The 13,933-nt window shown below is 33.0% G+C and overlaps 1 protein-coding gene and 1 long non-coding RNA gene across 5 annotated transcripts in view; both read right to left on the bottom strand.

Moving 5' to 3' along the window:
- Nucleotides 1-573, bottom strand: part of LOC103486094 (ultraviolet-B receptor UVR8) — a 29,909-nt gene extending 29,336 nt beyond the window's left edge. Inside the window, exons 1-2 of one of the 3 annotated variants that reach the window (XM_051088450.1) lie at nt 462-554; nt 54-274 (exon numbers count right to left, since the gene is read on the bottom strand). In XM_051088450.1, coding sequence (XP_050944407.1) covers nt 54-126 — 73 coding nt within the window. In that variant the 5' untranslated portion in view covers nt 127-274; nt 462-554. Of the gene's footprint in view, nt 1-53 lie in introns of all 3 variants that reach the window. The other 2 variants (XM_008443924.3, XM_008443928.3) reach the window with 2 other exon arrangements.
- A 1,327-nt stretch (nt 574-1,900) lies between these two features.
- Nucleotides 1,901-4,425, bottom strand: LOC127150520 (uncharacterized). 2 transcript variants are annotated; one of them, XR_007822902.1, is made up of 4 exons: nt 4,200-4,425; nt 4,015-4,090; nt 3,060-3,111; nt 1,901-2,693 (listed from the first exon to the last, which is right to left on the bottom strand). It is a non-coding gene; the product is annotated as an uncharacterized LOC127150520 (long non-coding RNA). The 2 variants fall into 2 exon arrangements; XR_007822901.1 differs by having other exon boundaries at nt 1,901-3,111.
- Between the last annotated feature and the right edge of the window lie 9,508 nt (nt 4,426-13,933).

The following is a 13,933-nucleotide window of genomic DNA, read 5'->3' as shown; positions in this document are numbered from 1 at the left end:
ATCTGCCAGACAACAACACGAAAAGATTACGCAGAGAAAGCAAAGTAGCTTACAAAGAAGAGCAACCGAATGACTAGCACCCGCGGAGATGAAAAGCACGCGACGAACTGGAGAAGTCGCTTCCATCAGAACCTCAGAGATGTTTTCTAAATTCCCAGAATCAAAATCTAGTACAGAAGATCCCAGAATCGTTGGGGCATGAAGAAAAATAGAGAAAGAGGAAAAGGGTAATCACTTTTGGATGAACGGTGAGAACCCCGTCACGAATTTGTCCCTAGAATCAAGAAATTCGCAGGAAAAAGGCAAAATAAATCCAAAAGAGCAAAAGGGTAAATTACTTTAGGATAAACAGTGAGAACCTCATCACGAATTTGTCTGAAAAATCAAGAAATTCGCAGGAAAGTATTTATAGTGATGGAGACAGGGAAGATAATTTGAAGGGGAAGGTGTAAGAAACCTACCACCAGCCAATGCCGACTGAGGAACATTTAAACTATACCTCACATTGGCAGTGGCAGAGATTGAGAAATAATTGAAGGAAATGAAGTGAGAATTGAAGAAAGAGACGAGACAAGAGCATATGGGCGTTGGGCTACCATGAAGAAAAGTGGAATTGAATGCAGTGGGGTCACATTTCGTTTCACTCTTCATTTCACACTCAGTCATTTCCGACAAATTCTTACTTTTCTTCTTCTCTTTCTTCAACCAGAACCTTCGTTTCTCCATTATTCTCAGACTTCGTTTAAAACAAAACAATTATTGTCAACAGTGATTATAGAAAGATCAGCTAAATTTTGGCATTATATATCTCTTTCAACCTGTGTTTGGTAAATAAATACCAATGTCTCATTTCATGTATCATGCGTATCAGCGTTCTTCTTAAGGGTTTGACTTGATGGATTAATGAGTCTAGCGTCAATGTTAGTTTAATTATAATAATATTTTTAAAGGATTTTTACAAAAATATAACGATCTAAAATATTTATGCACTATAGAACAATTTAAAATAAAAAAACTTACATGTCCACAATGAAAAATACCAAAAATATCTTAGTTAACACGCGATTAATCGACCACACACGTGCGAGTAATATTCTTCTAAACGATTGTATATTAAAGTCTAACTAAATGATCTACGATCGTTTAGGTCTGATCGTGTAGTTTGTTTTAACAATGGAAAAAAAAACTGACCATGCTAAACAATTCTATTGACCATGGCAAACGATTATGTTAATCACGGAAAACGATCGTGTTGATTACGATAAGTGATTATGTAGTGCAATGTAAATGATCGTTAAAACCTTCAAATTTAACTATCGTGTTGATCATGTTAAATGATTGTATTAACCATGTTAAACGATCATGTTGACTATAGCAAGTGATTGTTTAGATCCTATCAACACGATCGTGTAGTATGTGAAAAGGCGTTTCAAATTTAGGCAATCGTGTTGACTATAGTAAACGATCATGTTGATCAAATAAAATGGTATTTAAACGCTCTTGATATTCTCGAATGTAAGAAAGATGAAGAAGATATTGAAATAATCGTGAAATATCTTTAAAGAATCTTGCACAAAATGATGAAGAAGAAATAAGAGATTTAAATAGAAGAATAAATGATTTAAAAATAGAAGAAAGGGGGGTTTTTGTCACACCACGTTCTAGGTTTTTCCCTTCTAACCTAAATCGTGGCATGATTCTACTCTTTAAAAACATTCCTTTTTCCAATGTAAGATTAGTAAAACACTTTTCAAAAAAATTCTATAAAAATTTCGGCAGAGTTTCCCCTGAAAAACAGACTAACCACACCTGGAAAAAAAGAACTAAATCACACTTCTATGCTTTTCAAACTTAAATAACATCGAGCGTGTCTCACCATACACTCATCCAGACAATTCCAGAGTCTCAATCAAAGTTCTATCCAAATTAGATGTTAGTTATAAAATAATTACAATCCAAAAGGGATTTCAAAACATGTGACCTTAGCGTGACCCTTGCTATTTCTGACCACCCTATTATACAATACAAAACTTAAGTAAATACATATAATAAGAATGACAGTTTACAATTAATGACAGGGAGCACAACGATGGCTTGGTCTTTGACTGCTACCGGGGGAGAAAACATTAAAAATGTGAGCTAAAACTCAGTGAGTGGCAAATTGTTTAAAAGTAAAAGCTCATAAGACATGTTTTCAAACTATTTAAATAAGACATCGGTAACAAAATAGTAATTAAAGCATTAAAATCATATATTACCATAAATCGCAAATAAGGCCAATAAACCTGTACCCAATCCAACCATGGCAAGATGTCTAAATACACGGCCAAAGTAGCTCGCACATGACCAAGGGAATCATGTGGCCAAAACTATCTCACGCATATTTAGTACCAGCCACGATATCAACCTCGATCCAATCCAACCATGATAGCATACTAAATAAACGGCCCATAGTAGCTCACACATGATCCATATCCACAAGAAAACGCACGGCCAAACAGAGATCATGCATATTTAATAGTAACAACCTCCATATCCGCTCATATGTGGACATAGAGCCACCCACCATTGGTTAAGCTAGGCTCGAAGCCATATCACAATCTTCCATCTATGTCCTTACCTAGGCTCAGGTTCTCGGATCTCCAATTACAGTCTTTTTCAGCCTTGAAACCTCCTGACAACCATAAGCGGTGCTACGGAAACACATTCGCTTAGCCTTAGGGAAATCACATTCTCGTTCGCCATAAATATCAGTTAATCATATTTCAAAACCAAATATAATAGAAAACTTGAAACACGATTTTATAGAGTTCAAGCCATACTCATTCTTAAAATCGTGATGAATAAACACATCGTTTAAGTATAAATGAAAATAAGAACTTGAAACCTGCTTTTATAAAATTCAAGTCATAAACATTCTTAAAATCATGATGTGTAAACACGTTGTTTAAACATAAATGAAAACGTAGTCATAACAAGTTTAAGTTATGGTAATTTTCAAACGAAATTATAAAATAACATGTATATATGCAAAGAAAGTTTGAAAATGAGCCACTCACTATCAATAACTCGATCCCTCCGGACTATACGCCTTCTTCATTTCAAGTTGGCCTGAAATAGAGATTAAGGTCTCTCAGTCATCTTCACTTAGCAAGATAGCACAAAAATCTCTAAAAACACTTCACTATGAGCATTCGACCTATTTTACATTTCTAGAGTCCTTACATTTTCGAATCTCCTTAGACTAGACTAAAAATCCACTTCCAAACCTTTAAACCTCAAATTTAGATCCTTAGTAAAATGGATGTCCAAACTTAAGTCAAACTCATTGGGTCTTTCGTTTCAATATGCTTTTATTTCAACTATTGATGATTTTTAGATTTAGTTCGACCAAATCAACACAAATCAACTAACCTTACACTTCATGAGGCCACCTAAATCCATTTTATGTTTCTAAGGTCCTCAAATTTCAAAGCACTTAAGATTAGACTGAGCCTTTCACCTACAGATCCTTGGACTTGAAATCTAGATACTTAACCCCATGAGCATCCAACTTAGTTCAAATTCAATGGGTCTTTTATGTAAATATGCTTTTATCCCCACTATTGATAACGCTTGGGATTTATACCATTATATAACCACGAGTCAAACTTAAAGACTTCCTAAGATCACTCAAACCATTTATGTTTCAAACATGTAGAAATAACACCAACGACCTCCAAAGCTAGAAGAAAGTCCCTTCTTGACCTTTAATACTCAACTTTGGGACTCGAGTCTTATGTGTAATCTAATCTTAATGCTTAGATTCAATGGGCATGTACAAACTCGAAGAAAATTCACTTAAATCACTCCAAAACTTGTCAAGAACTAATCACAGTACTCTTAACTTCAATGGGCAACATCCTAACCACCTTTTAAGTTCAAAATCAAGCTTCCACCACCATGGTTTACTCAATATTATCACTAATATTAGATGGGTACATAAGATCGACTCCAAAGAACTTAAAATCTTACCCAAGTTGTGTCAAAACGCCCAATTCTGAGTTTCTTAAAGGCTGGACAACAGCTAAATCCTTTCAAAAACTCAAATCTAACCTCAAAACGTAATGGGTATTATGAATATTGAGTTGAAACTTAATGGGGATTCAAAAATATTCCACAAACCCAATTGAAATACATTAAAATAAGCAAAACCTTACCCAACTCCAAGATCCAACTACCCATGATAAGCACTACAGCGAATATTATCGTTTTGATGGCTTCAAACAGCATCGTGTGACCAAAAATAAGCGGCGAGTTAAACAGCACAAGGGGTGGTTGGGTGGTACGTCGGCTAAAGGAGAGGAAAATAGGGGTTTCGGGCCAGCCAGAGAGAACAATGGTAGGCGGTCACTGAATCGATGTGGGGTGGTCGACGTTTCGCCAAATTGGTTGGGGTTGTGGTGTCGATTGGAGGAGAGAAAGGAAGAGATGCAGACGCGCTGTTGACGAAAAGGAGTGAAAGAGATGAAGCACACAACTACTGGATGTGGCGTCGATCCGACGTCAGAGGAGAGTTAGAGATGAAGAGATGGTTGGTGAACGAGAATTTCAATTGGAAGGGGGTCGACATTCTAGAAGGTTGAGGAAGGAGAAGAAGAAGAAAAAATATTTCTTTTTCTCATTTTCTTCATTTTCTTTTTTTAATTAAAAAAAAAAGATCTTAAGAAAAGATCAATATGCCTCTCACTCCATAATTAGCTTTCCTTTTGCTTTTATCTTCATTCTTTTCAACGTCTAATAAAACAATTTAAGTTTTAAACCCAACTAAAAATTGTTCTAAATTTTCTTTTCAAATAAATCAACCTTCAAGGAGTATAAAAAGTATTCCAACTTGTTTTTTCACCAATTATGAGATATTAAATAAATAAAATAAAGGAGAGTGGAACAAGACTTACAGTTTTTTCGAAAATAGAACAAAGCGCGAATATATTTACACCATATAGAACAATGTAAAAAAAGGATAAAGCCCACAGGCCCACAACATGAAATAACAAAAATACCTTCGCACTTAATTGGTCACACACGCGTAAAAAGTAGTTTTGTACCCAGTCTAAGTGATCTTGTACCATTGTACCTAGTCTAAACATTTTGTACCAGTCTAAACGATCCAGTAGCAAGTTTAAACGATCTTGTACCATTGTATCAAGTCTAAACAATTTTGTATCGGCCAGCCTAAACAATCTTGTACCCTTGTACCTAGTCTAAACAATCTTGTACTCAGTCTAAACAATCTTGTACCTAGTCTAAACAATCTTGTATCAAATCTAAATGATCTTGTACTCAGTCTAAATGATCTACTAGTGATAGTTGTCTATCTCGTTGTCTATCTGAGATAGCAATTGATTGTTTAGATATTGGTACAAGATTGTTTAGATCTTGTACCAATATCATTTAAATCTCGTACCAAGAAGAAAAGAAGAAGATGAGAAATGAAGAAGGAATAAATTATGAAAGAGGAAATGAAAAAATTGGTAAATATTTAAATAAATAATCATAATATTGTAAACTGAAGAAGTAATAATATGAAGAGTAGATGAATAAATCTCAAAGTACAAGAAAAAGAAGTGAAAGATTGTCTGCATTATTCAAGGGCAAACCTGAAATTTATGAAAATATCTTGGACCTTTTGATTTTGTTCTATGGGCCATAAATATTTTTGGGGTTTTGTTATATTTATGAAAATTAACAAAAAAAAAACACAAAGAAGGAAGAAGATAAAAGAGAAGTGACGAATCGTTCACGATATTTAAGTGCAAATTTGGAAATTATGAAAATATTTTATCGATTTCATGAACATTTTTTTTTTGTTACACGGACCATAAATATTCTTTGTTTTTGTTACATTTATGTAAATTATCTTATTTTTAAATACACGTTTTATTTCTTATAATTCTTTTTTCTTTTGGAGTTTTATTTATTATTATAATATTATGTGTTTTAATTCTCTGCTCCTTTTTTTTCCTTAAATAAAATTTTGTTATATCAAATATGGAAAAACTTGTAAATTCACATACCAATAAAAGGAAATAAAAATGCATATTTATCATATGAGGGAGAACTCTCACTAGTAACCATCGTGGACTGTCGAAGGATGGCAAGGCAAGGTGTGAAGGTGGTGGCACTTCTAAAACTTTCCTTTAATCAATCTTGAACTCTAAGAAAGTTTTAAGGTTGAAATCAAGCTACCTCTTGTTAGAAATGACTTGTGAGCTTTTGCCCAAATACCAAAGTTAAGTTAATTGTCCCACATTGCTAATCTTTGAAGTGGAAAGTGGTTATATACATTTAAGTCTTCAAATGGGATTTTAAACTAAGTTGGTGGGGATAGTATAACCCTATCACCATCCGATTGGGTAGGTGGGTGGGCTCGGGCAACCATATTTAATTGCTCACCAACTAATACAAGGACCTCATTGTAATAATCTGACGTCGGGAGTAAGTTTTTTTCATCCTGTGGTATGTTTTTGAGTTCCAATTTAATTCTAAGTTCAATAAACTTTTCAAACAAAACCAAAAAAACAAACAGAAATACAAAATTTTAATTCATAGAATTTGTGAATTCGACCAAAGTCTCACATTGGTTAAATAAGGGAATCATCTTGGATATATATAATTGAGGACAACTATTTCAATTGGTATGAGGCCTTTTGGGATGATACCAAAAGCAAAGTCATGAGGGTGTATACCCAAAGTGGATAATATCATACCATGTTTAACAACTATAAAACAGAGAAGTTCTGAAAAGTTCTTATACATTCAGCTAAAATTGAACAGTCGAGAATTTCAGGATTAACTAATGTTACATTTTGAGACCGTATTCTACTTTTCCTACTAGTTATTTCTCAGTTGCTTTACCTCGCCATAATTCTGTTTTGGTCCTGATTCCAGTGTATCCAGGCGTATACTGTTCGAGAATAGATTGGGTTGAGCAGGAAGCTCGAAAAATTTCAACTTTTAAAGAGATTCTCGTACTACTTTTTTCGATCATCTAAAACACATAGAAATCAATTTCTAGCTTGGTCTGTGCACGAAATGGTGACAATATCTTCCTTTATCTATCCCGTCATCTTCCAACTTGGGCTGAAAGAGGCATCAGAACCTAGGAAATTGTTAAGAGCATACCATAGTCTTTTACATTTATTTTCTGAAGCACCTTGCACATCGTTTCCTTTTTCTCCTTGATCTCATTGTTTTTTCATCCAAATAGCAACATCTAATGGTTTTTAATGTTGACAGGAGAAGTTTGAGACAAAAATTTTGAATTGAAAAGTTGAGAAACTTAAGATCAAAATGGTTTGTGAGAAGAAAGGAAGATGAAGATGAAGGGACGAAAAATGAAGTGTCTTTTCGTGTTGGACTCACTGACAGGTTAATCAATGCGAAGTGGTCATTGATAAAACGCGTTTTGACCATTTTTACCCACTAACCCTAAAACTCCACACATGGTCACCATGATCGTGCTAGTTTATCTAAACAATTCGATTATACGATTTACGATATGGTAATATATGCTAAACGATTTACGATTTTGATTATTTACAACATGCTTGTTGACCATTTTCACCCACAAACTCTACACAAGGTCGCCACGTCGCCTTAATTCACTAATTTTATAACTGAAGTCACATTCATTAATTACACGATAGACGTAAACGATCACTGATTTTTAACTAAAAGTATTTTTGTATATTCATTAGTTATATGTTATACGTAAACAATGTTGTTATATATTTTACATGTAAACGATGTTCTAATACATTTTACATGATGGCAACAAGATATAATGTTAAACAATAATGTTTTGTACAATTAGACAATCATGTAGGATTTCATTTATAAGATGTTGCTATACATTTTACATATCAACAATGTTGTTATACGTTTAAACGACTATGCGATCGTGAATGATATTATTTCAACAACTATGTAGTTATACGTTTAAATGATAGTGTTGTTGAATTTAAACGATCGTGGTAATAAATGTAATTGACCCTATTATACGTTTTAAAGGATAGTGTAGGATATAAAGAGTGAAATGGAATACAAATTACTTGAGTATAAAATAAAGAAATTTTCAAAAGGTAAGTTTAATGATTTGAATCTTTACAAATACTATAAATCGTCTTTAAAATATTGAAAAAATTTTAAGTCAAAGGATGGAGCTAAATACATGTATTCTTGAGTTGACATTCTTTTTTCATTTTTCTTGTTGTTTTATTCTTTTGTTGAGGTTGGTTGACTCCATATCATTTTTGTAACTTTTGTCTTTTTTTGTTCAACATTATTTTTCTTTTGCTTTTCTTTAATTTTTCTTTTGTTTCCTTCTGTTTCCAGTTCTCGTGCTTCATGTTCTTCACTGCTATCAGAGTCAATTTCTTCTTCAGTTTTCTTACAATCAACAACGTCATCTTCAATCAACTTTTCTTTCCCTTTTGTCGTATCTTTTTTATTTTCTTCCCCTTGTTTGTCATCATTTTTGTCATATTTTTTTTCTATTTTTTTCTTCAACGATTACAATATTTTCCAATTCAATCTGCCTTTGTTTTGATGTTTCTTCTTGCCTTATATTTTCAGCTTCTTTTTCTTTTTCTCCATCTTCAACTTCAATTGTTTGAATGTAATAAGAGCTGTCAAAGTGTTTGTTCAAGAAAATGTAGACCACTATGCAATATAAAGATTGTTTAAACATGCATACGATCGTGTGAAATATATAAACGACCATGTGAAATATATAAATGATCATATAACATAAATATATGATCGTGTGAAATATATAAACGATCATAGGAAATATATAAATGATCGTGGGATCAATATAAACGATCGTGTGAAATATATAAACGATCATGGGAAATAAATAAACGATCGTTTAACCAGTTGTATATTAAACAAGTTAAAACCTGTGTCATTTGTGTTTTTGGTGTTTCTAAATTTATGATTTCGTTGTTTTCTTCTTCTTCTTCATCTATCTGCAAGTGCAATAAGTAAGAATGTTTAGAAGACATCATGAAGAAAACTATCTCTTACTATCACATCTAGACATAGATAGACTTTCTATCTTTATCTATACGATATAAATTATATTTATTGTTTGGAAAAGAATTAAACCTGTGTCAATATTGGTGTTTTGGGTGTTTCTAAATCTGTAGTTGCTATTGTTTTCAAACTACTTTGTGTTTCCAAAACGATAGTTTCCTGTATAGAGAAAGAAACAATACAATTGTCTTTTATTTGGAAATTAAGCAACACTAAACAAAACAAAGGAGTATATAATGAATAAGGTACTAACCGTAAAGCAATACGTTGTTGTATACTTCACCATTGTATTAACTTCTGCATCTTCATCAAGAAGGCCAAGGCTACAAGTAGGTGGTTTATTTTTCTCTATGACTTTTGTATATGCACTTTCTTTCTCATTGTGTTGTTTTTTAAGTTTGGCCGATAGTGGTGGAACATTCAAGCTTCTCATAACCATTGTCAACATGCTTTTTATTTCTTTTATTCCTTGTCTTAATAATATTTGTTCTGCTTCTATTTTTTCTTGATTTTTTTCTAATTTCGCTTATTTCATTTAACATTTCGTTCGTTTCTATGTTTTTTTTCTATTTCTTTCTCTCTTTTTTTCTGTTGACTTTTCTTTTCTTTTCTGCTTCTCAATATCTTTGAAATATTTCAAAATTGTTTGAGACTCTTCTTCTGTTGAGGAGCCTAGTGGTGTCATAGAGAACTACAAGTAAAATGATATTACATTATTAGTGAAAAAGTAGCAAATGTATTGATAAACAGTGATAGATTTAGATCATCATCTATTCAGGATAGACATGGATAGAAATATTTCATTGTCTATCTAGATAGACATATATAAAGCATTCTCAAAATTTACTTACATTAGCAGATTAAAAAATGTTCATGTTTAGAGTCCTCCAGTCACTTGTTTCCAAACATTCCGATGTCACAATGGCTGACCCTTCAATTGCAAGCTTTCTTCCAAACTCAACATCTAAATTGGAAAGTCTTGATATTGTCTCAAAAGCCCAATAAACTAACGCTAAGGGAAATCCTTGAAGGTATACAACATCATTCTCACTGTATGATGCTTTTTTCAAAAATTGATATGTTAGAATGTATGATAACCTTCCCCATGGATAGTCTTTGAAGGTTTCTTCATGATCCAATATGTCTAGATTTTGGAGATTTATGTGGTTGTGTTTTTGCTTAGGAATAAAAAACGCTTCTAAAATATAGAGGTTAACTAGTTTTTCTTCCAATGAGTCTTCTTCGTTGCGTAACGCTTTGAAAGTTTTTTCTAGATCTCTTCTTGTTATAAAGTCGTCATGACGAAAAAGGGTATTTTTCAGACCATTTTCTTTTCTTTCTCCTAAATTTAACTCCTGGAATTTGTGACCTTTGAGTCCAGTCACGAAACAAAATTCTTTCAGCCCAAATTCTGCTACATGTCCATTGAAGTTGAAAGCAAGGACATTAGTTTTTTTGGTATGGCATTGCTTTCTTAATAGAAAATTTATGAATGTATTGGCATTTTGGCCATTTTAATGTTAAGGAACTGGCCAAAACGGCTGTTTGTCAAAACTCAAGAAAGAATTCTTTGGTCTATTTTCGACTTGATTTGATTCACTGTAATTCTAACATTTTTTTTGTTCATCTTCCATAATAATGTTATTTGGATACTGTTTCACCTGTTGAAAGACATAATAAACAGTATGTTTCAAACAATGACTAGTTTTAACAAATTTACAAATATAGAGCGTTATTTAGAAAAAGATACACAAATATACAATGCTATATCGACAGATATTGAAGTTCTAGTTTGTTACCTTTATTTCTTTTTAATTCTTATTTTTTTCTTTCTTCCGTCTTTACTTTAGACTTTATTGATTTGTTACATGATGCTTGTTTCTTCTTGCTCACCATCTATTTGTAAAAAAAACTAATATAAATTGTTCAATGAAATATATACAATGAGTATAGACTTTGACGTCTTTGTATGCGAGATAAATACAGATAGATCGAAATGAATATAGATTCATACCTCTTTATATGCCAGGTAGATCGTGATAGATATATATAGATGATGCGAATAGATCGAAATGAATATATATTCAAACGTTTTTCTATGCGAGATAGATTGTGATAGATCGAGATATTTTTGTTGAAGTAGTTACGAGGATATAAACGATTGACGAGGAAGATTATGAATGAAAAATTAGTGAAGAAGATAAAGGATTGTAAAGATGATTAAAAGTTTGAGCAAGTTCCTTAAACTTTTTATAGTCCCTCGATGTTGATGGTATTTTGTAAATATGATCGTCTACATCTAAACTTTTTCTGCATCTTTGTTTATTTAGTACTTTATCATTTATATATATGGTTATGTACAAGATTATGTATGATGATCGTTTCCATCGTTTATTAGTTAATCGGGCGTGCTCGAACGATTAATCCCGCGTTTATTGAGGTAGTTTTGCTATTTCGCATTGTGGGCCTATGGGCTTTTTTGGTTTCTTAAATTGTTCTAGAGAGTGTAAATAATTTGCCGCTTTTTTATATTTGTAAAAAGACCCCTAGTTTAATTTAATTTAATTAAATTAATTAAATTAAAACTATAGGTTATGTGACAGATAATCATTTAAATACGATTTAAATGAAATATTAATTAAATATGATTTAAATGAAATATTAATTAAATATGATTTTATTAATGATTTAATTAAATTAATTAATTATTTAAATTTTAATATTAATTTAATTAGTTAAATTAATAAGGAACATGAGTGGTTTTCCCACGTTCCCTGTGTTACTCTCCAACTTCCTTTTTCTTCAAATTAAAGAAGAGGGAGATACCAGTATGTGAGAACATAATTGTTCTGTAAGTTCTGCATACTGTCCAAAACAACTAGGCGTGCCACCCAAAACAACCCAACCTCTCAATTTAGGCGTGCCACCCAACGTAACAACCACATTGAACATAAACGATTACCCCCTCCCCCCTAACACACACACACTCACCCCATGAGCAAACTACATATACTAAACTACTCAATCTTGCAGCTTTCACTAAAGCTAAGTTTAACTAAAAGCTACCATAATTGTAGGGATAGCCAGAAAACAGAGATCATCATAATTCAAAAGCTAAGTTTAAACTAACAGCTACCATAATTGCAAGATAACTAGAACCACTCATCAGAATTCAGAAGCTAAGTTAAACTAAAGGTTACCGTAGCTGCAGGTTAGCCAAACTCAATCATTTGAAATCAATTTCTCTATCATGAATAAAAAATAACTAAAAATTTCAAAAATAAGTACCGTAAGTTTAAGGTCCTATGCTTACCCAAGTCATTTCCTCAATCATCTTCTTCATTTCTTCCACTTGGGCGTGCATCTCCGACAATATTCTTTGTTCTTCAAGCATAAGTTGTTGTCCTTCTTTAAGTTCTCTAATCCAAGATTGCATTACCTTCTGCTCATGCATTTCTTGAGTTGTTGAACTCGATGCACTACTACCACCCTTTCGCAACTAAGGCTTAGGGCCCTAACCAAGATCTTTTGAGTAGCTCGATTGGACTGGAGCTCCAACATTTGATTCTACACACATAGTTTTAAGTTATGAACTCACAATTAAAGTAGAAAATAAAACACCATAAACCATAAACATACATGCACATTCGCTGTTGCCTATGAAATGAATTAGCCACTCTTATTGAAGTGTTTCTTTAAACAGCCTCACATGTCCCACTAATTGCCTTCATTCTTCAATAAGCTCATGATATCGTTGTAGGAACAACTTGGACCTTCTACTATGGTTGTAAGGCTATTTCTATCTAACAGCCTTGTTGGTCATTGATTGCTCCTGTGTGAACAACAAAAATAATACATGCAAACAACAAAAATGAAGTAACATGAAGGAACGTTAGAAGATGTAAGTCACTTGAAATTGTTGACTTAAGTAGTGATCGCAAAGGAAGTGTCAATCTTCCAAACGATCCACCAATCTGTACAATGGGTTGGCACGTGCTTGTTCAGGGTCGCTGTACTTCTAAAAATACCTATGGCAGTCTCCCCTGAACTTTTTGAAAGAGGTGAGCATTTGATGCTTAACAAATCAATTAAGTGCTTGATCTGTGACTATACCTCTCCAATTATAGTCCTCCCTTTAATTCATTATACCCCATCTAATTGATCATTATACCCCCCTCCCCCCCAATTGATTATCTATTTCTCACCTCTAATTCATTACATCCCACCCCCTCTAATTCATTATACCTATCTCCAATTTCTCCAATTCATTTATTTCTAAACATTTTCCTAAACCTAAATATTTCTAAAATTTACCCTTCATTTCTAAACCCTAAAACTAAATTAAAAAAAAAATTATTTTTTTAAACCTAAGTTAACAAAATCAAACATTCAAAATACAACAAATAACAAACAAAACCAATTTCAAAAACTAAATCAAAACAGTTTTCTTTATATTAAACAAAAAAAGGGGAAAAACCTTACCGGAACGACGAGCGACAGCGGTGGCAAAGACAACAAGCGGTGATGGACGACGAGTGGAAGACGTCGGCGATGGTGGAGACGGTGAGTGACAAGAACAGTGAGCGACGTCCAGCTTTGTCTCTCTCAATTTCTCTCCATCTTCCCTCTTTCCCTCTTTCCCTCTTTCACTCTTTCACTCTTTCTCTTTCAAATATGTGATTTACAATTCTAAAAGAGGGTTTTATAGGAGAACTCCCGACGCCATTCGAAAACATCGGGAGTGCCTACCTATTCCTGATGCTCTTAGTAAAATGTCAGAAATAATACCCACATACTTCCGATGTGCCATGCATGGCATCAGGTAAAAGCAAACAATTAAAGAATTGTTTTCTTT

Source organism: Cucumis melo, chromosome 8 (assembly GCF_025177605.1).
Source record: "Cucumis melo cultivar AY chromosome 8, USDA_Cmelo_AY_1.0, whole genome shotgun sequence".
NCBI classification, from domain to species: Eukaryota; Viridiplantae; Streptophyta; class Magnoliopsida; order Cucurbitales; family Cucurbitaceae; genus Cucumis; species Cucumis melo.
The sequence above is the reverse complement of the archived record's forward strand: the minus strand, read 5'-3'. Positions and strand labels throughout refer to the sequence as shown.